The following is a 24,486-nucleotide window of genomic DNA, read 5'->3' on the forward strand; positions in this document are numbered from 1 at the left end:
GACAAGGGGAAAAGGCACAACTGAAGACCTTCAATTTATTCAGGAAAGCATTCATGGAGGCTTTTAAACATTTCTATTGTTGTTTTTATCTAGAAACTCGTTTTAACCAAAATAAGAAAGGGAGGAGCAGCAGTTGCCGATAACATAGTAGTAGCAGAAGCATGAACCACTCATTCTCAGAGAGCCCATTTATGTGAAATACACACATATTGAATAACACAATAGTGCTTAAAGTGTGGGGGAAGCTCTGACTGACAATCACCCGGATAAATGGAAAAGATCACCCTATGAACTGTGTTCAGGTAGCATTGAAGGCCACAACTTTGATCATGGCATGCAAACTCTCACTGGGAACACCATTTGATAGAGAACTATTAGAGAAAACTCATTCAAAACTTCAAAATTCAGCTTTGAAATGAATAAAAATAATTCATAGCTACACCAGCCTCTGAGTAGGAAATATCGCAGCACAAAAATGTGCCGTGGCATGTCGTGGTCTGAAGGATTTCCAACGAAAACTGAAGGGGATGAAAAGGAACACCGTGCCGTCTCTTTTCTGTACGCAGACTCATAAACAGCACCTTAGTTAGAGCATCACGCTCTGAGAATGCTACTTGTCACTTGCTTTGTCCTTAAGCCATTCAGAGAAATACCAAAGATCACAGCAACGTCTAAACCTCTGCTAAAGGATTTCCTTCGATAGCTGCATTGACACGCGCTCACTGAACAGTCAGCCCAAGTCTTAACTGAGTGCCCTGGAAATTAAATTGTAACACAGAAGGATACGATGGATGGAGCTTTTCCAAACCAAACCCCCAACGTTTCCAGAATGAATTGGCTCAACCAGCAGAGAATATTTGGCATGCTTTAAAGTTAATTTTCTATTGTCTTCATAGAACTTTTGGCTATTCCTAAATATGTCATTAGAAAAACCTCTGTGATCTTCAGTCATAGAAATCACATTTGTCTGCCACTTTAAGCAGATGGCATGCAGAAGCTTAAAGAGTACTTTTCACCCTTCCTGTACCTTACCTAATTGGATACTTATTAGATGCTTCTTTTATGCTTTTCTAAAAACACATTAGCAATTTTATATAACAAGGGCAGTGTCACGGAATCACAGAATGGTTTGGTTTGGAAACAACCTGGAAGCCCACTCAGTTCCAAGCCCCTTCCACGAGCTGCCCAGGGCCCCATCCAGCCTGGCCTTAACACTTCCAGGGAGGGAAATGCTCCTCCTTTCCTGCCCCCCTTAGGGTGGTAGCAGGCTTTGATTTGTAGTTAATTATGGCTTTGCCATTTTTATATCACTGAAAATAAAGCAGACATTTATTTCTCTCCAAGAAGCAGAATTCCCAATTAACACGAACCATAAAAGCCTCCAGAGAGACAGCAGATGTGCAGGCTCAGAAGGAAGGGCAGTCGGTGTGTCAGCAGTGCAGCCAGACACGCTGCCGTCACGCAACCTCTCCAGGTCAAGCATTCGCTCCAAATAACATGAACTATAACGTTAGTGTAAAATAAGTCTAAAAATTTCTACTTGTAAGTTAAAAAACGACTTTTTTCTTCAGGTGATATTTTAATATGTTTTTATTACATGAATGATGTTCATATGGGGAAACTAATCAAAAGTTCCTAGAAAATCATGGAGTTATAAATGATCAAATACTGAAAAAATTAAATGACACAAGAGAAACTTAACTCTTCAAGCCTGCTGTTAACAAGTAGCGTCAGCAGGGGCATTTCCAACCAGTTTGTCTTCATTCATCTTCTTCCATTTGCAAAAGGTTTGAAAGATTCATTCTTGTTTTTTCAAGTGCTGCAGTTTTTGCTCGTCTCGAAGGCCTCGAACTCGGCACTGCGACTGATTGGGGCACTTCGTCCTCACTGAAATATACAGCAGTTCAAAATTAAGGCCCAAAAGAGTGAGCAAATTCAAGGGTTTGTTAATAGAAAACTTGAAATCGCTGTACAGTAAATCCTTACAGAACAAAAAAATAAGTATAGAAAGTTTGTAAATTAGGAACAAGAATATACCAACGTTTTCCAGCTGATTCAGCAGCATCAGGAAAAGTAACCAAGGATCAGAGTTACAAAATAAGTCAAACCCCCAAAGACCAGGTGGTATCAAAGCAAGCACCGAACAGGCAAACTGGAACGGCTGATCCTGATCATCCTCAGTGTGGGGGTTACTTGCTTAAAACAAAATGAACACAACTGATAATTATAGAGGTAATTTAATGTTTCTCTCCTACAAGATCTGAAGGGAAGGAACGCTGTGTGTATATTCACACATCGCTCACTTCAGATGTTTTTCAAGTGTTGAAAGACAGGAAACAGAAATAGAAGCCAGAAATGTGTAGGGGGAAAAAAAAAAAACCACATTGAAAACTCAGAATCCTCCACAGAACTGTTATTAAAACAAAGAGCAGGAGAAGCAATCAGAAGAAAAGAAATGCAACCAAACAACAGAACTTTTGACAGACAGAACGTATATAAATTCTACACATCAAGTATCTCAAACCAAGGACCGGCTCTGAGGCAGTAACAGCGCTTGAAATACAGCGTTAGGTTTGAAAACTTCCAAAGTATCAGCAGAAAAATATTTTCCTTAAACATTTACTTCTGCATTAGGTTCGGGGAAAGAAAAATATTCCTTTCTAGGAATGAATTAAGTTTCTTTCTAGAACTGACATCGTGCTTTTGAAGGCAGAGGGAAAAAGCATTTACCTTTCACTACCAGATCTCACGGCTGTGCCAGTTTTTCTTCTGCTCACAGACCTTGTTCCCACCGCTGCTTTTCGTTGCCCTAAGTATAAGCAAAAACCTCTTCACATCACATTATTTCCTTCGTTAAACCAGTTTTGCACCTTTCAATTAGTGATCAACACTGTATTAAAATGCATATAACGTGAAGTCACAACAATGAACGGAATGTTTTATTTAATACAAAACACTGACAACTAAAAACCCCCAGGATGCTACTTCTCACAGTCACTGGGTGTTACTGCCAATGTCTGCGACCTCCTTGAAACCTTGTAGGTAGAGAAGTTCTTTGGTTTCTTGTTGTTGTTGTTTTATTTCTGATTGGAAAAGGTGAATAGCAGAAACGTTTTGGGAAAACAGTCTATTTTCATCTTTTAACACATCTTTTAGAAGCATATGATGAAGACTGAATTGTTTACATGAAAAAAGAGGTTTGCAAAGTGTTAATTTAGTTATCAGCCAGTATTACAGCCAGGAAAACCCAGCACGTACCTCTGCCAGTTTTGTTTCTCGTGGATTTTGGTTTTGCAGTTTCTTTACTTTTCACTTCAGTAACTGGAGTATGAAGAACATCCCTCGTATTTTCTGTGAAACACAAGAGTACATGCAGAACTCAGATAATCAACCTGCAGTTCACTGTAAGTATCAGTCCCTGAGCCAGTACCTAAAAACACTTAATCTATCATTCCTTTAATTTTAAAATAATTTTATTATTCCTTAATCCTTATTATCTTAGATAATAAGGCCAGAAGGAAGTTTAAAGTGTCACTCAGCTGTAACACTGCCCCACCACAGCTATAAAATACCCCTATAAACTACTCCTGAGAACTGTTTTCCCTCCACCCCTAAAATCACTGATACCTTCAGGAAATCCCTTTCTTAGCCACTTATGCCACTGCTAGGAAGTTTTTTTTCTTAATGCCAATTTTGTATCTCCTTTGCAGCAATCGAGGGACAAAAAAGTACCTAATTTTGCTCTTGATTATCATTTCTATATTCAAAGAACACCTCTTGACTTTTAATGATCCAGACATATTTTGAAAGGAAACAAACAATGCTTTTCTATTACAGCCTCTTTGAAGTGCTCAAAATTCCTCTTTTGAGAGAGATTCATCCCCAAATACTATTTGCTGTTAGCAGAACATTTTATAAATAGACATACGAAGCTGCTTTAGAGTTCCAGCTTCGAATCCAATAAATAAGTATAGAAGATGGTAACACAGAAGGTACTTGATGCTTTCAGAAGCAGATTCAAGTCTTGAAGTAATCTAGTAGGATATAAACAATGTTTATTTTAAAATTAGGATTATTTTTCTAGAAGTGATGTTCTGCTTAAAATAGGTGTGTGCCAGTCTTTGTGGAGGAAGCCAAGGAAGTCAAAGCACATTTCATCCAATTGCTTTTCAACTGAAACAGATCAGATTTCCTGTGCCACCAACACAACGTGCACTGCTAACATGTGCACAGCTGCATAAGCTGTGCTGACTGTGGAAAGTCTTCCAGCTTCTTCCACTCTAAGCTCAAATCGCAATGAAAACAAACTGGGCTCCAAATATGAGTTATAAGAGACCAACGTAAACAGTTCAGTGCACTGACTGCACGTTGCTAGAGTACAGTCTGCCAGAATTGCACAGTCACTCCATTGGAGTCCAAGTCCATTGGAGTCTTTGTGAACTGCACTGTAAAGATGCGAGGAGCTACTTGTCACTTTTTGCCAGACAACACAAGGTATTTAGCAGGCAGAGGAATGCCAGGCAGCTTAAAAAGAAGACGACAGAAGTTAGTTCTGTCTTTTTTAAAAAGAAAGAACTATCAGGCCGATCTTAAAACTCAAAATACAGCACTGCGTACATTAATATAATGATAATGTTAACGATATATTTGTTTGGAGTTATTTTCAACAGTAGGTATATGGGAAACTGTTGATCACAGCCTGAACCTCTGATTAACAATTTGAGGCAAGTGATGAGTCAGCTGTGAGAACACAGGTGAAGGTAATTCAGCTGTAATTCCAGAAGGGGTGGAGCTTGACTCCACCTCTCCTAGATCACATTTAAGTGCTGACCACCACTAAGATCTCTTTCTGGAGATTGCTCCTGTATGGAGTTTTGCAGCAAGCCTTGGCATCAGCATCTATCCTTACCGCGAGCTTCAACATCAGTGAGCATTTGTTGTTTATCTTCCTTTCTGTATAACCTCTTGTTATTTGTCAGCTTTACAATTGTACACTTACAACTGTACAGTAGGAATATTTACTGTTCCACTTTTTTTCCCAACAGTAGATTTACTTACTAGAGGAAGAACTAAGACTTCTTTTCATACAAATCCATGCAGGTCATTCAATTGCACACCTACTATCTTACACCTCCTGAATTACCTTCTTCATTTTGTACAGTATTTGCAGATGTTGTCTTGTCATTTTCCTGTGTCTTCTCAGAGACTCCTGTTTCCTCTGTGCCTTCCAAGTGATCTTTGCTTACATTTGTACTTTTGGTCAAACTCTTCTTCACCTTCTCAATAGCTCTTTGACACAATTTATCTTTCACTTTCTGGGAAGAGACACTAAATGTTAACAGCTACTTAATTTTACCTTTAGCTTATTAAGTATACAGATTAAAAGGATTAGTTAAATTTACTGTTAAGAATAACGAAAAGTGTCACATAAAGCTGATTACTCTGGATGAAAGGAGAATGAATTGAAAGGAGAATTCTCCATCAACACCAGGCCCTGCAACCCCAAAAGTATTATTCTTAAAGAGACAACCTGAAGAAATTAAAGTTACAGGACCTTTCAAGGTGGGATGGAACACTGCTACCTCTTGATGGTATCTCTGCAGGGGAGCAGAACTCTTCAACATTTCACACAGCTTTGTCTTTTTTGGTCAGATTTTTGCAAATACCTCTTTAACCAATTTTTGAGAAATTCATTTTTAAAGGAAATTTTCAGTCAGGTTGTCATATTAAACAATAGGCACTTCATTTTTAAGCACATCAGGATATTAGACTGCTACAAAGAGCCATGTTATTTATATACTACCTCTAGAATCTCATCAAGCAGAAGCAGAAGATTCTCTGTGGAAGAACTACTGATTTCCAGCAGACTTAACGCTCTTGCATAAATGCGAACATCAGGTGCAGTTGGGTCCATCAGGATCTCATTGCAAATTTTTGATGCTAAATTATCATGCACTGTTAAGTCCTGTGAAAGAAAGAAATTGGATACATGGTATTTCTTGGAAAATTGCTTACAAATTACAATGACTAGATTACTCTCTAACATAGGCAGCTAATGATTAAATTAAATAGCAAATTTCTTCTTCTAAACGAAGAATTTGGGGTTCATTCACTAACTGATTTTTTTGAAACTGCTTTTCCCAATATGGATCACTAAAGAAATTCCCTCTAGCAAATTCCTTGTAGTATTACTGCAGTGTGTAAGAGTGAAAGAGAAATATTTAGTAGCATGAACAGTCAGTTGCTGAATCAGTGCTCTGAATCTAGGAATCCCTGACAAAACAACCAGCAGTAACTGAAGAGGTCAGTTTTTCATCTCTAAGTACGAGTAATGTTTTCTTACAGCTTAACCCACTGTACCTGATACTCTTGAGATTTTTTGGCCTGAGGTCTCAGTCCACTCGGTCTGGTCAGATCCACCAACAGCTCAGACACATTACTGATATCTATTTCAGCCAGAGGTGAAGTTGCAGGAGCATTTAACAGCGTTCTCAGTGTTGGAAGATAAGCTTCCTCAAAGCATTCCTGGTTAGATCTGTTTCAGTTGAATCAAGCATTAGTAGCATAATGAGAATTACATCCTTTTTTCTACAAAGAAAGTTTACAGACCTGTTGCAATATATTTTAGCTGTCAGAGGAGAGGCCAGTCTTACTAGAGATGGGGCAGCAGGATTAAAACCACAAAACCTGCCTCATAGAACCAACTCCTTTTATGCTTTAGTTCACTGGGACTTCTTCCCAGGAACACTACAGTGTTATGTAACACTCCCTACTTCTGCACCTAACCACTGATCAGAAAGCCTAACTCATATATACAGACAGAATCTCTCTCAAGGGACAGAAATGCACATCCCTGTATCTTCATTTTTCTTCTGCTCATTCCTCCTTTCTGCTAGTAATTCTCTTTGGGGATACATCTCATTGTAAGAAAGCAATGAAGCCTGGCAATAAAATCAAAAAACATGGTGATTAACAGCATTTTGGAAGAAATATTTGTGTTTCCTTGAACTCAGAGTTCAGGACTCCCGCCAAGGAAGCCTACAGCCCAAACAGTTGCACAGGGTTTTGTGGCACGTTGTCTAAAGGTGTAGTTCCACAACACAGGTCAAAACAATTTAAGAGGTGCCAATATATATAAAGTACTTGGTCAGTGAAGCAAAACCTTTTTGGTTTGTTTGGTGTTTTTTTTTTATTTGCTTTTTTTCATCTCAGATACTTGTTCACCTTCTATTTGAACCCAATTAACTGGGGAACAAAACTAATAAGGTAAATAATTTAATACTAGATTGTTTGCTTCTGGAACATTGACTCAAGCTCACCTAAAGACCTTTTGTGCGCTGTAAGTGGGGCGAGAGGTATCCCATTTAGCAACCTTATGTTTTAAATTGGGTGAAACACAACTGACATCATTCAGATTACTTCCTACAAGTTAGAAAAGCAACATTTTAAGATATATAATAGTGCATATGCACAAGGCTGCAGGGAAACTATCCCTCTTTAACAAACATTTCAGAAATAAGAATTGTCACTGATTACAGGACTCTGTCCCTGTCATTAATGCACCACACTATTCTAATGATGTAACAATATTACATATAAAAGCCAGTATCTACATTCACATAAACATTTAATGTCAAAATTTAAGCCCCTTGACTATACCTGCGATCAAATGGGAACATCTGACCCACATGCAGAAAACATACTGAACTTAAATTTCAGTGATAGATCAGTACCAAAATTAGGCACAAAACTCTGCCAGAACTCCTGCATTTACTTCAGTTTTCTTTTCCTGAGTGGCAACTTTGCAGACTGCTCTGAATCAGCTGCTATAGAGGATAATTAATATCTGTCCACTACCAAAAGACTTTGAATCTGTTATGCCTTTAGTTTGGCATATACTTCAGTTAATAAAACTAAAATATCTTGTTTCTCTGATAGAATGAACAGCTCCCCATACCTATTTTGAACAATTCCTGATAGCAAGTATTAAGTGACACTCCAAAGTAGTGTTCAACAGCATAAAGGATATCCCTTAAATTACTTTCCAATTCAGTATACAGAAAAATGCTTTCAGAGAGTCTTAGGAAATTAAAAAATGAATTGGTCACAGAGGAGGGAATTAATGGAAAGTTTTCAGAATGGTCACAGGCTGAGTTGGTGTTCAATCAAAAGAAATATGCATGGGAGGTTGAACTAAAGAGGTCCAACAAGCATTTAGGCCATTTTGAAAAGGGCTGTTAAAGCAGCTTGGTCAATATACATTATCACATACTATTCAATATGAAATGAAGACATACCTGTTTGCATAAGCATATAAAGGGAAGAAAACTCCCAGACAATGCCTAAGGTGAGTGTCCTCTTCAGTCACAGGATTATACCACAACAAGACAAGACGTGAAAGAAGTTTGGCACTTGTCAGCCTCCCAGCAAACATCAGTTTGGCTATGCCTTCTGCAGCTTCTGTTCTGAGTTCTGAAAACTGAAGACAAAACACCAACCACATTCATGTTCAGTAATACTTCATTGCATTCTATAGTCTACATCTAATTTTGAAAATCAGTTCTCTAATTTAGTTTCCAGGGCAATTGAGTATTTTAACATGAGACTACTCAATGCACATCCTGTAAAGTTCAAATGCCGCCTAACATAATGGTAAGCCTTCTACAAAAATTATTTCAGAACCAGAACAAGGCAAGATTTATAGTATTTCTTACCTCGCTGTCTAAGAAACCATAAAGAAGCTGCAGGAAGCTGTGAATTGTAGCACTGTCTTCTTTCTTCTCTGTTGTTTCACTTTCTTCCTCACAACTTTCAGTTCTAACATGTACTTCTTCACTTTGAGGCTCACTGTCTCTTCTAGCTTTAAATGGCTCAATCCCAAACAGCATCAACTGATCAAAGACTGCCTTTAAAGCACTAAGCTTTATCTGTATATTATCTATTTGTAAAACCTAGGTTTAATAAAGAAAATACGTAATGTTATAGCAGACCACCACAGCTTAATATTAGCAAAAGTGGATATTAGCTTTTTTTCTTTAGTAAGATCACTCCAGAATCTATGTATCTGTATGTGAAGTCTTGTATAAATCTTCTCAAGTTAAACAAACTTCAGCCAGAAGGTGTGATATGGGTTGAAGCTTAAACAACTTGAAATTACAATATTATGAGAAATAATCTATCACATTTTCTATGCAATCTCCATTACTAAGAAAAAATTCTAGCTTCACTCAGATTATGCATGTGTGAGACACAACCTTACCTATCAGCCTCTAAACATTTATCAGACAAAAGATATTTATCTGCATTAAGTCCATATTACTGGGCACTACAGAAAAAACAGCTAATACAATCCTTGCTCTGAAAGACCATATAGCTTAATTAAAATAAGCATTATGGAAAATACATCAAGGAACTGCATGGTAAGCTCACGAAGGTCCATATGTATTATGCTTTAACATTCCAATTAACATTCAAATAAAAATAAAAAGACACAGTGAGTTATAGCCTCAAATGTGAGCCTTCATCAGTTCAGCCCAACACTACTTCTGACAGCAACCTACATAAAGAACATGGGTTTTAATTGCTCACAGATATCAGAAATATCTACTTAAAAATAAAAATATACTCTCCTGCTGTTCAGGAAATCAGGAATTGCTGGTACTTAAGCACCAGAACTATGTAGGATACTTTCTTATAGCTACAAGTTGGTTTTATTTATTGTCCCATGGACCACCACTCTATCTTCCAATAGAAATTTTACCTGCATCAACAATGCAAGATGTTGTCGAGCAAATTCTTTGCTCTGAAGGGCACAGCAACCCAAGCACAGAACTGCCATGTTTCTCACAGCTGGATGGACATTGGTTACACCCGGAAGTATCTGGAAAAAACACAGTTTGTCACTGAAATATGCAAGTCAAAAATAGAGAATTGACTGCATTGTTTAACATTTGCTTATTCCAAAACTAGAAATAACAAAGCATGATACAACTAACTACCACAAGCTCCATTTATCTAGATATAAACAGAATCAGATTTTGTATAAATAAAACAATGGGAGAATCACCAGCATTTTGCTTCATATTTGTTTTAATAGACCTTTGTTTTCCAATAAAATAGTTGACTACTGAAATAAAAAAGAAACCCACATAGTTCTTCCCAAAATACATTAACATTCTTGCAAAGAAATGGTACGCAGTTCTAAACTGTAAAATACAAATGCAATTTCCTTTACTTAGAATAGTTTTAAGAAGTCCCTATAGAATTCACCTGAAAGAAAAGCCAGGTTGCATACAGGATACATACTACCATGATATCGATCTATATCTTTGTGTTCAACGAGGAAGGGAAGTTTAAAAAACAACCAGATTGCTCTAATGTATGAGAACCCAGCAGGAATAGCAATATAAAAGCAGGAAGTTGAAGACAGAGAAGGGAAATAAACAACAAACATGGAAATTAATAAACTAATTGAAGAAATATGATGGACACATCAAAACTAATTATGGTTTCTTAAAACACTGTTATACATCTGAAAGAAATCAGGTATGGTTCCACAACATAGAAGCTACTCTAAACTGGTGTTAGAATTCAAACTGGAAAGAAAGTTGCAAGAACGCTCATATTGAGTCACATATTCCAGATCATTGCCCTATTAACAATAAGGACCAAAAACAAATTCCTAAAGCATTACAGAAGCAGGCAGGTAGACACCTGCCATGAATTATTGTCAACATCCCAGCAATTTGTATCTGAGATGCTCTAGAAATGTGAGACTGTTCCTAGCTAACTAATTATTGCATAATATTTCTTTTTCATGAACTTACACAGTTTTCCTTGAGTTTTATGCACGTGCTCAGCATGCACACCTCCTCTGACAAAGAATTCCATAGATTATGTATTAGAAGAATCAATTCATTTCATTAATTTTAATCTTGGTGTTTGCCAGTTTCACCTTATGATTATACAATCCTTACTCACGTTCTCCATGATACCCATAACTCTTGACCTCTCTCAAACCCTCTCCCAGGTAAAACACAAAGTTCACTCATTCAGCCATTCTTCACACAGAAGCTGTCCCATACTTTTCCCTTCTGCCCTTCTCTTGACCACTTCTAATTCAAATATAACCTTTCTAAATAGGTTGGATAAAAAACACACATAGTATTTTGTTGGGAGTGTATCAAATGTTCATACGGTAGCATACTCTGTGATTTATTTCTCCTTTTTTCCACCCTTGTCCACAGAGAAGACCATTAAAATGCTTTTTGAAGCAGCACCCTCAGTTACAGGGAGAGACTCAATTGATTTTAGTAACTCCCTGCTGCATTCAGTTCTGGTGTAGATTCTGAGTTCACAGCTGGACTGCTCTTGCAGGTTTTGGAAAGGCTTACAAGCACAAGTCACACTACTGAAGATATAGCAGGATGATTCTGAAACAATCACAATCCATCCTGCCTGTGAACTAAAATACCTGTTTTTACTGTAGTCCAAAACAGTGTTTATTACATACCAGAGATTCTATTATTTCATTGATGGTTGGATCAATTCCTTTAGAAAAGGCCATCATCTTGAGAAGCTCGTGACACATCAATAGACACTTCAACAGTGTTTCAGGATCATTCTTCAAAGTGAGACGGGGAAAAAAAGAAATTCTATTACTAAAAATGGTGGTTGTGATAGTGAGAGAATAATAGTTATTTCATACCCAAGTAAACATTTTTACTCACTATACATTTGATATGCAAGAAAATGAATCAGTCTTATACAATGAAAAGCAATTCAGCTTCATGTTTTCAGTTAAGAGTAAATACAGCATAACTAAGCTCCTTTTAGTATTCTTCAGTTACTTAAGAACAAAAGAGCAGTTTATTGTAATCTATTTTGAATAAAAAACAATTAACATTTGAAAAAATAAAAAAAAAGGGAAAAATAGAAACCTTCTCCACACGCATTTCTTTAATTTCACACTGCTCTGTTTCTTTTATCAGATCATTTTTTGAGTGTTCCAACTCATTTATTTTCTCTTTTAATACTGATGCTTTATTGAAATCCTGCAGGGTAATGCACTCTTCCAAAGCTGATTTTGCTTCAAAAAGTTTCACTTTTATTTCAGCCAACTGAAATGTAAAACAGAAAGAAAATAATTATCATTATACAGCATTATAACCTACATGGTATTAGCCAACAACGCACTACTGACATTACTTATTAATATACAACTACATAAAACTCTTACTTGATGGACCAGGAATATTCTTTTCCAGTTAACTAAAATTTCCTTACCTTAACCTGTTGCTTTCTTATTTCAGCAGCATCAACAGGCTTCTCAACAGAAACAATTGGCTCACGAACCTCTGAGACGATTTCTGCAATCTAGTGTTACAAACAAAATATTAGTGACGGTGATTTCAGCTTAGACATCAGATACCATTTGGATACCAAATTAACTCACCCAAACCTAAAACACCATCCTTCTGAAACTTCTCTGCAGCTTTCCTTAACTACTATGTCACTACACTAAGTCCTCAAGGAGGACTCACTTGACAATGAGAAACCTATTCATGAAAGTCCAGTCCTTTCTACAGTTAGCCAGTTAAACAAGAGAACAGAAAACCGCAGATCCTCCAGTAAGTTGAACAGTTTCTATGACTTCACAGGCACTGTCTCCTCTAGGTTTGAATGCATGCTTTAATAAGACAGATTGGTAACAACAGTGCAGTTTTTCATCTGTTACTACTTCAGTCAAAATATACCAACACTCTCATTTCCAACTCTATAAGCTACACATATAATACAGAGAGCCACATAAGTAATTTAATTCCAAGCCAAATGCATGCACTGAACTGGAAGCAGAATTAGTCTGAGGGTGTTTCAGTTGGTTAAGGGAGTTCTTTAAGGACTGACCTGTTAAGTTAATAAGAAATGAGATAAGACACAAGGAAAACTAAAGACCAATTGAGACAGGGATAGTTTCAGTTTGATTTATCTTGCATCACATTTCCACAGTTAACTTCCTCTTAGCCTCCACCCAAACAGCAGAATATACTGAATCAGTGCATTTCTCTAGTATACTAGAACATCACACATTCTGTTAGTGTTGTACTACGACAGTGCCAGGGTTACTATAGTTATTCCAAAATAATCATGTAGCAAACCTATATCCCAGCCTTACCTACTGGGCTGAGGCTTTCCAGAACTACTCTCTGTCCATAAAGTACAGAAATAACTTAAATTATTTCAGCTAAACCAAGGATCCATTTTCCATTAGACAAGTTGAAATAATCATTCCTCATATAGGCACATTATAAGAAAAGTATTCTCTTTATAGTAAACATTTTAGATCTTTTCTCAATAGAAAGGAGAGAAAGAAAAGCTGCAATCTGGTAGTGAAATGCTTTAGCATTCTCATTTTAATGTTCTACTCAAAACCGGTTTGTCTAATAAGACAAACAATTTTGAGACAGGCAGTTGAAGTGTAGTAGTTTTCTACTTTGAGGGTTACATTTACAAAATCAGCAATCTGTTCTGAAAAAACAGCTTGTCATATAAGCACAAAATGCAGCCACTCTGAAGGGGAAAAAAAAAAAACAAAGGCAAGAGTTGCGTAGCAAAGAACATAAATACTTTTCCAAAGTAAAAACATTTTAATTCCTGATATTTCTGTTACAGTGCTTTCTAAACACTGTTTGTCATGCAGAGAAAGCAAAACCCAGAAAGCAGCAAGTCTTTTGTATTACTTACTATTTGAATCCTTCTGCCATCATCCTTAATGATCTTAAGTAATCTTTCCACAAGTGGAGATACAAGAGCTGTTGAAGTTGCAGGCAGAATGAGAATCTTTTTTAAAAGAACTAACAGATGCTTCCTGCATTAAGGATGGGGAAAAAAACAACAATACCACAATTTTTATTGTTAAGCATTAAATTACTTTACCCACACTGAGTTCATGTCATGAATACATTACAGAATAAGCTTCTCTGTAACTATTTTGTTCCATAGTAGAATTAATCTTCTCCTTATTTTACCCCATTTCTCTCAATCAGAAAATACTGTTTTTATTTTTTTAAATCAGTTTTGACTATTGCTTAAAAGTCATTCCACCAAAAAATATCCTGACAGTCATATTAGGCTTGTAGGGCATGAAAATGACACCGTGTTAGAACTACCATGACCATCCTTTTTCAGAAAATGCCAATGATGGCATAAAGCTTCCAAATTTATTATTACTACTTCACAGGAAAAGGTTGTTCAAACTATAGGATTGCTTGAATGACTTAATTAACACATCCCGATTCAGTTTGAAATCTAAAACATCTCTACCTTCTTAGCAAACTGGGCTTCAAACTCAGGATACCCACAAGCTACCTACCTACCACAAGTCATCTGTGAAGAAATCAACCACTTATCTCCTTAATTTTTGGTATACTGAGTTCCAAATAAACACTCTAACTTCCTCATCTCAAGGAAGTATTATAACAACAACAAAATTTGCTCGCCATACCGTTGTATATGCATAAAACTTTTTTCCATAAAAGCAGGCAGGCAGTATTTCATGCACTCTTGTGCACAATGCCATTAAAGAGATGATGTTGTTGGTTTTGTTTTGTTTTTTCCTTCCAAACAGATGAAATATGCTAAACGATCGGGTCATTTTCCCAACAAAGACCTTATGCCTATCCACACATTAATTAAGCCATATGCTTAATAACAGATTTTCTACCCAAGTTTACCTTCCTCCCTCTTCAGCTATGTCCATGCAGTCTATAATAAGAATCAGTTGCTGGCCTATAAATTCTTTTGTCATCAGGTTTTCAAAACAAGCGAAATCTTCTCTTTGTTCTTCACCAAGAACTGGCATATTTTGTATGTAACTGAATCCAAATAGAACAGATCGTAATTCAGAATCATGGTTGGAATGAAATAAACATAAAAAACAAAGCAACAACAACAAAACAAAAACACATCCCTGTCATATATAAGCAAGCAGTTACCTGGCCTACACCAGACTTGTAAATCTTAACTGAAAGAACTGATGGGAGGACTCACCAATGAACAGCTTAACAGTTGATATTACAATCAAGTACAAGCAGACCTAATGGGTTAATTTTACTCAGTCTCTTCCTTAAGGTGAGGATTACTGAAGGCCTGTTGAGTAAGATTGGATGGAACAGCTTTTTCATTTTTTTTCTGAGACCAAATGTGGTATGAACTGTTAAACCAATTACAGATTCATAGTTACACTCACTAGACTGGACCGATATTTCTATATTAAGTGTCTATGATTTTTATTTGTTTATGAAACACCTTAGCACACTGAACACAGGATAGTAGCAATATTTGTATGACTAATATTAGTATGATACTCCACTAAAGAGGAAAAAAAGAATATGCATATGTTTAATTGAAAATATCTCTAAAAATAATATTTTCTTCAGCAGATCTGATTTATCTGTATCTTAGCAATCTTCACCATACAGTGTACAAGTGTAATACATCAATTAAGATTTCCCAGTATTCCTCGTGCTCACAGAATTTGCACAGAACGTACATTAATGTGAGGACTGAAAGCTTTTCTCTCTGAGTATCTCACCAAGAAAAAAAAACCAAAAATATAAATTCCTTTTCTTCACTTATATAGAAGATTGACTTTACAAAACATACACTGTTTCACCTTTGTTAAAGTGGCCAGTAACTGGCCTTGTGACCAGAGGGAAAGACAGGGACAGCAGCCAAATTTTACTTCATTTTCACGAGTCCCCAGAATGAAAAACGCACCAGTTTTTTCAGGCTCTTTGCCAAACAAACAGCAACCTGTGTACTAACAGACAGGCAGAAGAGCTGCACATTACAGAACAATCATTCTAGCAGGTTTAATGGCACAGAATTATATACGGTTAATCTTCAAGACCATCTTGCTCATAATTAATGAGTAATGTGAAAACATTCTGAAATATTCTCTTAGCTTTTTGGGTTTTTGATTTAAAAAAAAAAAAAAAGTTCCTTCATTCTAGAGAAGAAAACCATTGTTCAAACAGATCTTTGGCTTTGAATCAAATCTGAATAGCTGAAACACGTAAATATGATCTACCTTTTAAAAAAGAATTACTTTTTTGTTTTCCACCAAAGTATTTTAAATGCAATGTACCTTAATAAATAATCTGCATATATGGCTGGTTCTGGCAATATCTGTTCTAGCAAATCTTCACCTTCTTCACCTTTTGACTTTAGATGTTCACAAAGACACCTCCAGTGTAACACATTCTCGGCTGTTAAGTTTTCCAGTGGAATCAGTTTTCTTAAAGACAACAAATAAACAGAAATGAAGAAAAGACACAGAACAAATGCACAGAAAAAGATTATTACCTAAGAAGAGAAATCCCATCAAAGATGTTCTGCACAGCTTTATATGTGCAGGAAAGAATCTGCTCAGCCTTTCAGATCTCCAAGAGTAAACATCCACGCTAAACTTGCACTCTATGAAACACTGCTATAATTACAATTGGGAAAGACTGAACTCCACTAATCTGAAGAAATAACTGCATTATTTTTCAGCTTCTGTTCATAAACTATTTGTTCTCTTCTTGACTGCAGTCTTTGCTCTCCCCAAACAAAACCAAAACACATCCACAACCTAATAACACGTAAATGAAACCTCAAGATGCAATCAGAAGTGTCACGAAAGAAAAGCCAAGTGCTTTGCATAAATCAAATAACCTCATTACAAGCTGAATCATTTCACTTGCTTCTCAGGGTACCATTAGTCCAACAGATCCGCTTCTCCAAAACATTACTTATAATTCTCAGTAAATCCAATCTTTTAGAAAGGAGCCTTTGTTTTGTGCAGGATCAAAGTCAGATCGACAAGCCTATAACTATTTCTCCTTTGAACTTTACAACTGGCACATTTCCTAAAGCTGTGAGAATGTTATTTCCCCCTTTTAGAGCCAAACAGGCCTGCACCTGTAACTTAGGAGTACAGTATATCATCTACTGGTTTCAAGACATAAGTTATAAACTGCTACTAGAATGCAAAATGTTTCACCCCATGGCATTACACTGTTTTCCTCCAAAATACAGAATAACCTTGTTAGTATTTTGTAATCAGTGACTACTTGTCATTTAAGTTTATCATGTGAGATGAGACTTAGATAATCATTCCACTCTGGTTTCTTTGATTAACTCAAGACACTTCTTGCCACGTGTTTTTTGCCTCCCTTAGCAATCTCCTATAGTTTCTACTTTTTCCCTTCCACCTCTCATTTTATTGCTATGAAATTTAATATTATATTTGTATCACATTCTGTTCATCATTAGCTTAGAATTCACTTAAGTTATACCAAAAATTAATGCAGGAAAAGAAGCCTCTAAGCTCCATCAAACTTCCATTAACAACTAAAATAGACTGAAACAAAGCTGAAAAACAAGCTCAGTGATTCTATTCTGACAGACTGCCTAAACAGTGCACAAATAACTGAAACTCCAATTGTGCTGCCCCTAAGCCAGCAAAATGGATTGAGAGAAGCCAAAGCAAAGAGAAAAAACAAACAGAAAGAAAAAAAGCAATACTGAGGGGGAGAAGAGACAAAAGGTGATATCCAGAATCTGAAAAGGTGGTACAGAATCTGTGATATTGACTCTTTTAATTAGTTAACACAGATTAAAAGAAGAGACTGCAGCTTTGCAGGTTGTAAACTAAAGCACTGCCTTTATTGTGAAGAGACAGCACAGGGCAATGAAAGAAATTAAGAATTCTTCAGTCCTGTTACTCATAGCAGAGCTTGCTTTATTGATGCATTTACTCTCCCTTGTGATTTTCACAATCATTTTCAGTTACTGAACACATTAGAAATACAAACAAACAGAACGTAACCAAAACACTTCAGGAAACAAACACCAGGGATACATCACAACTTACACGAAAATATCGGTTTTGTCATAAGCAACGGAAAAGAAAGCTGATCTCCATACCATACCTGTTGTCAAGGTATTTGCAGTTCTGAATGGAGTCATTAAGTGGGGACAATGAAAACACAGCATTCAGTACTGGGACAGCCACTTCTGGGCAGTTTTCTACATCCAGTCGATGAAGCAATTCTAAAACATCCCCTTCAGTAAATCGTAACCAGGCTTGAAGCAATTTCTTCTTCATGACCTCCTTAACAGCATCTAATAATACATGAGTTTAAATAGTTGGTAATGTTAGAGCATGTAAAAAAAATTAAAATAAATAAATAAATTTCAATATACATTCACAAATCATTGTTATATAAAGTTATTATATAGTTGAACTTGGCCTTTTTCTTTTTGAAAGCAGCACAACAGTTAACTAAGAACTACGTAAGGAAAACTACCACTCGTATGAGGGAACATCATTTTTCCCCTATAAGGAATAAAAACTCTTTAAACAAAATCAGCAACATCCACAATCAACACGTCACCCCAGCCAATACATTAGTCGTGGCCTCTTTTAAAGCCATGAAACATTCTAGGGAAGAATGGCTATACACTTGTTCTCTTTTAAGCATTTTATGCTGCTGCTGAGGCAGGAGACTAATACACAGACTTTTATTCTGATTCACCACACAGAGTTCTTGTATTAATTCAATTATCAAATTGAATTGTGAGACACACTAAGTAAATCCCTCCAGTACCTCCTCCCCATTGAGGCAACAAACAAATAATTTCAGGATCAGGGGAGTAGGCTTTATCAAGGAAGAAGGTACTTATGGAAACATCGAGTATACACCTAGATTTAGGCGAGGAAGAAAGGCCAGTAGTCTGGCGGTAGGAAAAGGATAATTACAGATTGACTGAATTATGCTCTTTGGATGCTTTAGAACACAAGAGCCAATATAAGGGAAATGGTAACAAAATTCATCTTTCTATTCTATACAGCCCATGACAGCACTTCCTGAATTCTAAAAGACTGTTGAAGATCTGTTTAAAACAAACGAACAAAAAAACCCACTAAATTAAGCTTCTAAGAATGAGAAGCATCTCTGAGAATTGAAAGGCTTAAGCTATCAGAACGTAGCAGCATGAAAAAAAAGCATGTGGAGAACTGACGGCTGAATTGATAAAAGCACCCTGAAAAGCAGAATTAGGCAAAATCTGGATTGTCTTCTAGGTCTGCTTTAATTATAAACCATGCCTCTGAAGTCAATAAGATATCCAAAATTCCAGCCTAGCAACCTTTAATGCACAAGTTTCTCTTTGTTAGCTTGGGAGTATGTTCACATGAGCAAATTCAATAAAGATACCCATATTCAAGGTTATAGTTTGCAACACAGACCAAAATGAGAGAATTCTAGAGGATGTATATATGAATGCATACTTCATGGAACATAAACCTCTTTTGCCTAGCAAAGAGCATACAACCCCACTGAAGCTGCATACCCTGGCAGATATATATAGGTTAAAAAAAAACCAAGTCCTCAATAGTTGGGATGAAGAATCATCCTAAGGAAAAGAGACACAACAGAGGAAGTATCTTCCCTGGATAAGAAGGCAGCTCTATCCCAAACACTGCAAGGTCACAAAAATAAGCCAAATAAGACTTCACAAAGTACGTGAATAACACAGTTACACTTAAACTGGCAGTTTCTTATAGTGGAATTCCATGTAATTGCTATTGTTGGAAAGAAAAGTCACTTTCTGTGTAGGTAAACCTCTCTTAGATGCACATGACCTTGAGATGCTTTGATGACAGCAGTGCACATAAATACCAGCTATGTTCTGAACATCTCCTCATTAAAACAATACAGCAAGATTCCAAAAAAATAAAGCTACTTCACAGTGAAACAAATGAGAGTCAATCAAAAATTCATTAAGTAACATTCATGCCAGTTATATGACAAACAAGCAGAAAAGTTCCTGCAGGACATACATGGGAAACATTTTAAAACAGTTTTCAACCTGATACTATTCTTCGATGTGTGCAATGGTCACAAAGATACTTGGAATGAAGCAAAAAATACATGTAATTAAATAACTACAATTTTCCTACTTCTGTGTTTAATTACATTATCTTTGAGAGGGTTTTTTTGTTGTTCTAAATATAATTTTAATGGCATTCATTCTTACTTTAGAGCTCAGTGGCTTTCATGTATTTTTCAAAATGCAATCCTATTCTGGTTTATTGACTAGCAGATGTGTGGAAGAACAGAAGCAGTAAGCAGAATTTCTTGTGATCAAACATCTAACTCCCTTTGAGCTCCTTATTATTGCCATCATGGCTTCCACATCAGTAATCTCCCCTACATTAGAAGGTATTCTCTCAAACACTGGTATCAAGATATTAAAATAAACATCACTTACCAGATCTGTCATTTAGTCCTTGTTGCAGCAGTTTTACTCTCTGTGCTATTGACAGAGCTCTCAAGTGAACTTTCTCTGCCAAAACCTTACGAAAATAGACGACATTAAAATACATTTCTACACATTTCAGCAAGTGAATTTGTGAGTTACCTGTGAGTCTAAACTCTCAGCTTTATGCAATCCCCAGAAACTTTAAGTCGGTAAAAGCCTATAATACCTGTATCATCAGCACTGTATTAGTACATTAGTAATGTGATTAATAAGCAGATTTTGTCCTGTGATTCTTAAGGTGTTTGAACAAGAAACACACATGGTAGCAAATCTCTTTCCTCTTAACTCTACATGTAAAAACAGACAGCAATTCATGCTTCACAAAAGTGGAATATGAAAACTATGCATAATTTTCCACATTTAGTATGGCTGTAATCCTAATAGTAGTTAATTATTTGTAGTATAAAACAGAAGAAAAATTGCTTCATTAACCTCACAAAATGCACATAGACGATTACAGACTGTATATATAACCTTGAAGAACTGAATTATGTTAGAAATGCAATTTCTATCAGGCAATTTCTTGCATACGTGAAAACTCCCCAGCAAAGTTCTGGTAAGTGAAAAATCTTACAGTTTAACCAATGAAATATGATAGAAGATTTAAAGCCTGTTTGAAATTAATGAGAAATGGTGCACTGTACCTCATACGCGAGCTTCCTGACAGCTTCCTTTACATCCATAGTACGTCCTACAATTTTTGGCAAAGTCCTTTTTGATGGAGCAATACACGACAGCACAGCACGCCTCACTTCTGAATTTGAATCATTTTCAAGCAGCGTGTTGTAAACTGAAAGTAAAATAGTCAGAAGCTTTTGTAAGTCTCAGGCATTCACATTATAGAAAAAAAGGAAAATACTCAAGAATATGAGCAGGTATTATTGAAACCTCTCCCCTTTTGCACAGCACTAATATAAACACAGGGATCAGGTTAGGGTCACAGCCCCAAGATTTTAAGGCAACCATAAACTGAACTAAAGTCAAATGCAAGAATAGCATTTGTTATTATTAGTCTTCAGTTAATAAAACTGTTACTGGATTCTTCCTATAAATAATCACTTTGTCATTAACTGAACAAAAATGTTTCCAAACGTTGGTGTCTTGGACCTCTGTTCAGTGGAAACATTTTTACCACCTTTGAGGAGAATCCTCAATTTTTCCCAACAACTGAAGATTGACAACTGCATTAAACCTACCAAAATATATTCATCAATATTATCACTCACGTAATTGTTATATTCCTGCCTCTTTTTCAAAGTTAAAAGCAGCAACATAAGATTTGATCAGAGAATACTTGACTTCTCCTTTCTGATCCGTGACTACCTTGATTCACTATGAAATTTCTGTTCCAAATAAGAAACACAAAAACTTTCAATCATCTAATTCCCAGCAGATCTCTCATTCAACAAGTTGTTTATTCTCCCCCTCCCCAACATATGCCACCCTTACCTAAACAAGCTCCATCGGCAAAGAGCTCCACCACTGTTTTAACAATTGCCTGAAGAACACCCTCAAAGAACATGTTATTTGAAGCTTCAAATAAAAAGTTTCAAAGCAAACTAACCTACGTCAACAAACCCTTTTAAACAAAAGAGAATAAGTGCTACTTACTGTTAACAACCGGACAGTTTTCATCCTTAGGATCTTGAAGCCTCGACAGGGCCAAGACAGCTTGAATTCTCACATTTGAAAACTTATCTTTAAGTCTGATGAGCATAGCTTCGTTAATTTTATCAAATAATTCATCATCAATCTGAGCATCCTCTGGCATGTTTCCCAATATCTTATTAACAAGCTGGCATGTTCGAAACCGAACTGCATGGCTGTTTGCATTGTGAGACTGCAGGGAAGTGGAGCGGGGTGGGAAGGGAGAGGAAAGAAAAAGAAGAAAGAAGTATTTTTTTCTTATTTCCATTGTAAGATTATCAATAAGCACATATAAGTAGTTAAAGCTCCATACAGGAGATAAAATACGCACTTTCATAATCTCAAAGGCTCTTTCTATTCTTTAGTAAGATTAAAAACTCACACTTATAGCTCGTCATTTATATCAGCAGCACACTGTACACAATTAGCAATGCCCTCACAAAGGAAGAAAACTATATTGCTAATCGGAAGACAACAACATGAGCTACATTCCTCCTGTCCCCATAAAACATTAAAAGAAAATAGGGATGATGCCTAGTGCTCTTGACATTACTGATAACTTTTCATTGGCAATACAGTAATTTAAAATAATATAATTTTATTTGTGATCTCACGCTATCAGAATTGATAGTCTTCTTTCTATATATCAACTCCTGAAACAAGCAGGAATTAATAACACAAATGCCAATTGCATGTGTCAGAAACACTGTACTATTTCTTCTTGTCAAAGAAGCAGTATAAATTAATATCACATAGAGAAATGCACCCCAGTGAAACATGTCATGACAGACCTGATAGTCAAGTAAGAAAACAATTTATATTTTCCTGACAGATCTAAGCTTTAAAATCCATTTTGCTGAGGGTTTTTGTGGTTTTTATAATCATAAAAATCATAAAAGCATTAAGGTTGGGAAAGTCCTCTATGATATTTTACTCCAACCATTCACCTACCACCAGCTGTCCACTAATTTGTTCTGCATGCATGTTTTCTGTACGCATTGTTTTGGCTCTAGTTTTTTAAATTATAAAGCGTTATCCTTGCCTTGCTTTCACTTTTAAGCTTCCAGTTTGTAGATAATGCGAGAAAGTTTTCCACACTGAGTATAAAAAGAATCACAGACTGGTTTGCATTGATAGGGACCTTAAAGCCTATCCCAACCCCCTGCCATGGGCAGGGCTGCTACCCACCAGCTCAGGCTGCCCAGGACCCATCCAGCCTGGCCTGAATACCAAGGCCAAGGCATCCACAGCTTCGCTATGCAGCCTGTGTCAGTAAGTAAAGTTTTCACTTCGTATGTTAAAAGATTTCATAGCAAGTATTACTGTACCTCAAGCAGGAAGTTAAACACATAATTCAGAAGCAAACTGTCTTCTTCTCCTTCCTCACTACCGTCCTCTTTCTCTGTTTGATAAAACGAAGTCACAAATTTAGCCACAAAATCGACCAGCTGCTCCACGGCCGGCTCCCGTTTGTAGATGATCATGGCATACTTCATGAAATGAACGAACTTTTCATGGAAGTCTCCCTTGTCTTTTAACTGAAAGAAGCACCAAACCACAATAAATAATTAGCACGGTCACCTTTCAGCAGCAGTACCACAGTTTTTCCCCTCAGCCTCCGTAGCTCGGCGGGTCGGTACCTGGTTGTAGGTGCTTTTCAAAGCCACAAGGAGCTTCGCGCGGTTCTGGTGGGGCTTCTGAGCCAGCTGGAAAGCCTCTTTGATCTGCAGCGGCTCCTTGGCCGGACACATGGCTGCGAGCAGGGCGCTCACACAGCCACCACAGCTCCTGCCCGTAGGAGGCGGCGAGTCGCCCTTCCCTCACAGCGCCCTACGGAGCGCAGCCAGGCAAAGCGCAGCCAGCCCCAGTGCAACGGCCCAGAGCTTCAAAATAGGCGCCAGCGCCGCCCACAAGTGTCGCGAGAAAAGGCGGCAGCGGGCAGGATGGGAAATGGCGGGCGGGTGGGATGTGGAGGGATGGTGGGGGGAGGCGCCATCTTTCAGTGAGGAATGCGGATTTGTACGAAGAATAAGTTGGAATTAAAATGATATGCCACGTTTTAATAGTCTGAACGCACGCTAACTGTTGAGAAAAGTGCGTAATGGCACGCGAGGCTGAGTACGTGCTGAGTTTTCATTCTGCCTAGAGCCCTCTCAGTACTTCTGCCTCCTGGATTACATCTTCTACCCATTTTTAAGCATTTGTTGTAAGCCTAATGTTTTCAAAGAAATCATTTCATTAAACATGAGAATAAATTCTGTACTTTATTCAGCTTCCTCTCTAGTCTGGAGGACTCTCAAGGGAGATCTCATCACTCTCTACAACTCTCTGAACAAGGTTGTGGTGAGGTGGGTATCCAACTCTTCACCCAGGTAACAGCTATTGGATGAGAAGGAAGTAATGCCCTTACAAGGGAGGTTCTGGTTGAATATTAGGAAACGTTTCTTCTCAAAAAGAGCAGTAAGGCAT

The 24,486-nt window shown here is 37.0% G+C and overlaps 2 protein-coding genes across 6 annotated transcripts in view; one reads left to right on the top strand and one right to left on the bottom strand.

Moving 5' to 3' along the window:
• Window positions 1-1,574: 1,574 nt before the first annotated feature.
• Window positions 1,575-23,904, bottom strand: NCAPG (non-SMC condensin I complex subunit G). The gene is made up of 21 exons (XM_015862626.3): window positions 23,658-23,904; window positions 23,346-23,555; window positions 21,982-22,210; window positions 21,015-21,160; window positions 20,320-20,404; window positions 17,976-18,168; window positions 16,148-16,297; window positions 14,733-14,873; window positions 13,744-13,867; window positions 12,286-12,375; window positions 11,940-12,119; window positions 11,513-11,623; window positions 9,761-9,880; window positions 8,715-8,951; window positions 8,298-8,479; window positions 6,361-6,535; window positions 5,804-5,965; window positions 5,144-5,315; window positions 3,259-3,351; window positions 2,731-2,809; window positions 1,575-1,887 (listed from the first exon to the last, which is right to left on the bottom strand). Exons 1-21 carry the CDS (start codon window positions 23,766-23,768, stop codon window positions 1,761-1,763), a joined length of 3,117 nt encoding a protein of 1,038 aa, XP_015718112.2. The 5' UTR covers window positions 23,769-23,904; the 3' UTR covers window positions 1,575-1,760.
• Window positions 23,905-23,952: 48 nt separating this feature from the next.
• Window positions 23,953-24,486, top strand: part of FAM184B (family with sequence similarity 184 member B) — a 42,201-nt gene continuing 41,667 nt past the window's right edge. For all 5 annotated transcript variants that reach the window (XM_015862801.3, XM_085545671.1, XM_085545670.1 and 2 more), the window contains exon 1: window positions 23,953-24,365. The gene's annotated coding sequence lies outside the window, so the exon portion shown is untranslated. The remainder of the gene's footprint in view (window positions 24,366-24,486) is intronic.

The sequence above is a fragment of the Coturnix japonica genome, chromosome 4 (assembly GCF_054131305.1).
Source record: "Coturnix japonica strain WE chromosome 4, WE-NBRP24, whole genome shotgun sequence".
NCBI lineage: Eukaryota > Metazoa > Chordata > Aves > Galliformes > Phasianidae > Coturnix > Coturnix japonica.

What these genes read in the sequence shown, in the direction of transcription:
- NCAPG (XM_015862626.3), bottom strand. Translation starts at nt 23,768, where the DNA reads ATGTGTCCGGCCAAGGAGCCGCTGCAGATCAAAGAGGCTTTCCAGCTG. An exon ending in ATGGCAGAAGGATTCAAATA is followed by an intron (nt 12,376 to 13,743) that starts GTAAGTAATACA and finishes TTGTAACACTAG; the next exon opens with ATTGCAGAAATCGTCTCAGA. An exon ending in ATGGTTTCTTAGACAGCGAG is followed by an intron (nt 8,480 to 8,714) that starts GTAAGAAATACT and finishes TTTTGTCTTCAG; the next exon opens with TTTTCAGAACTCAGAACAGA.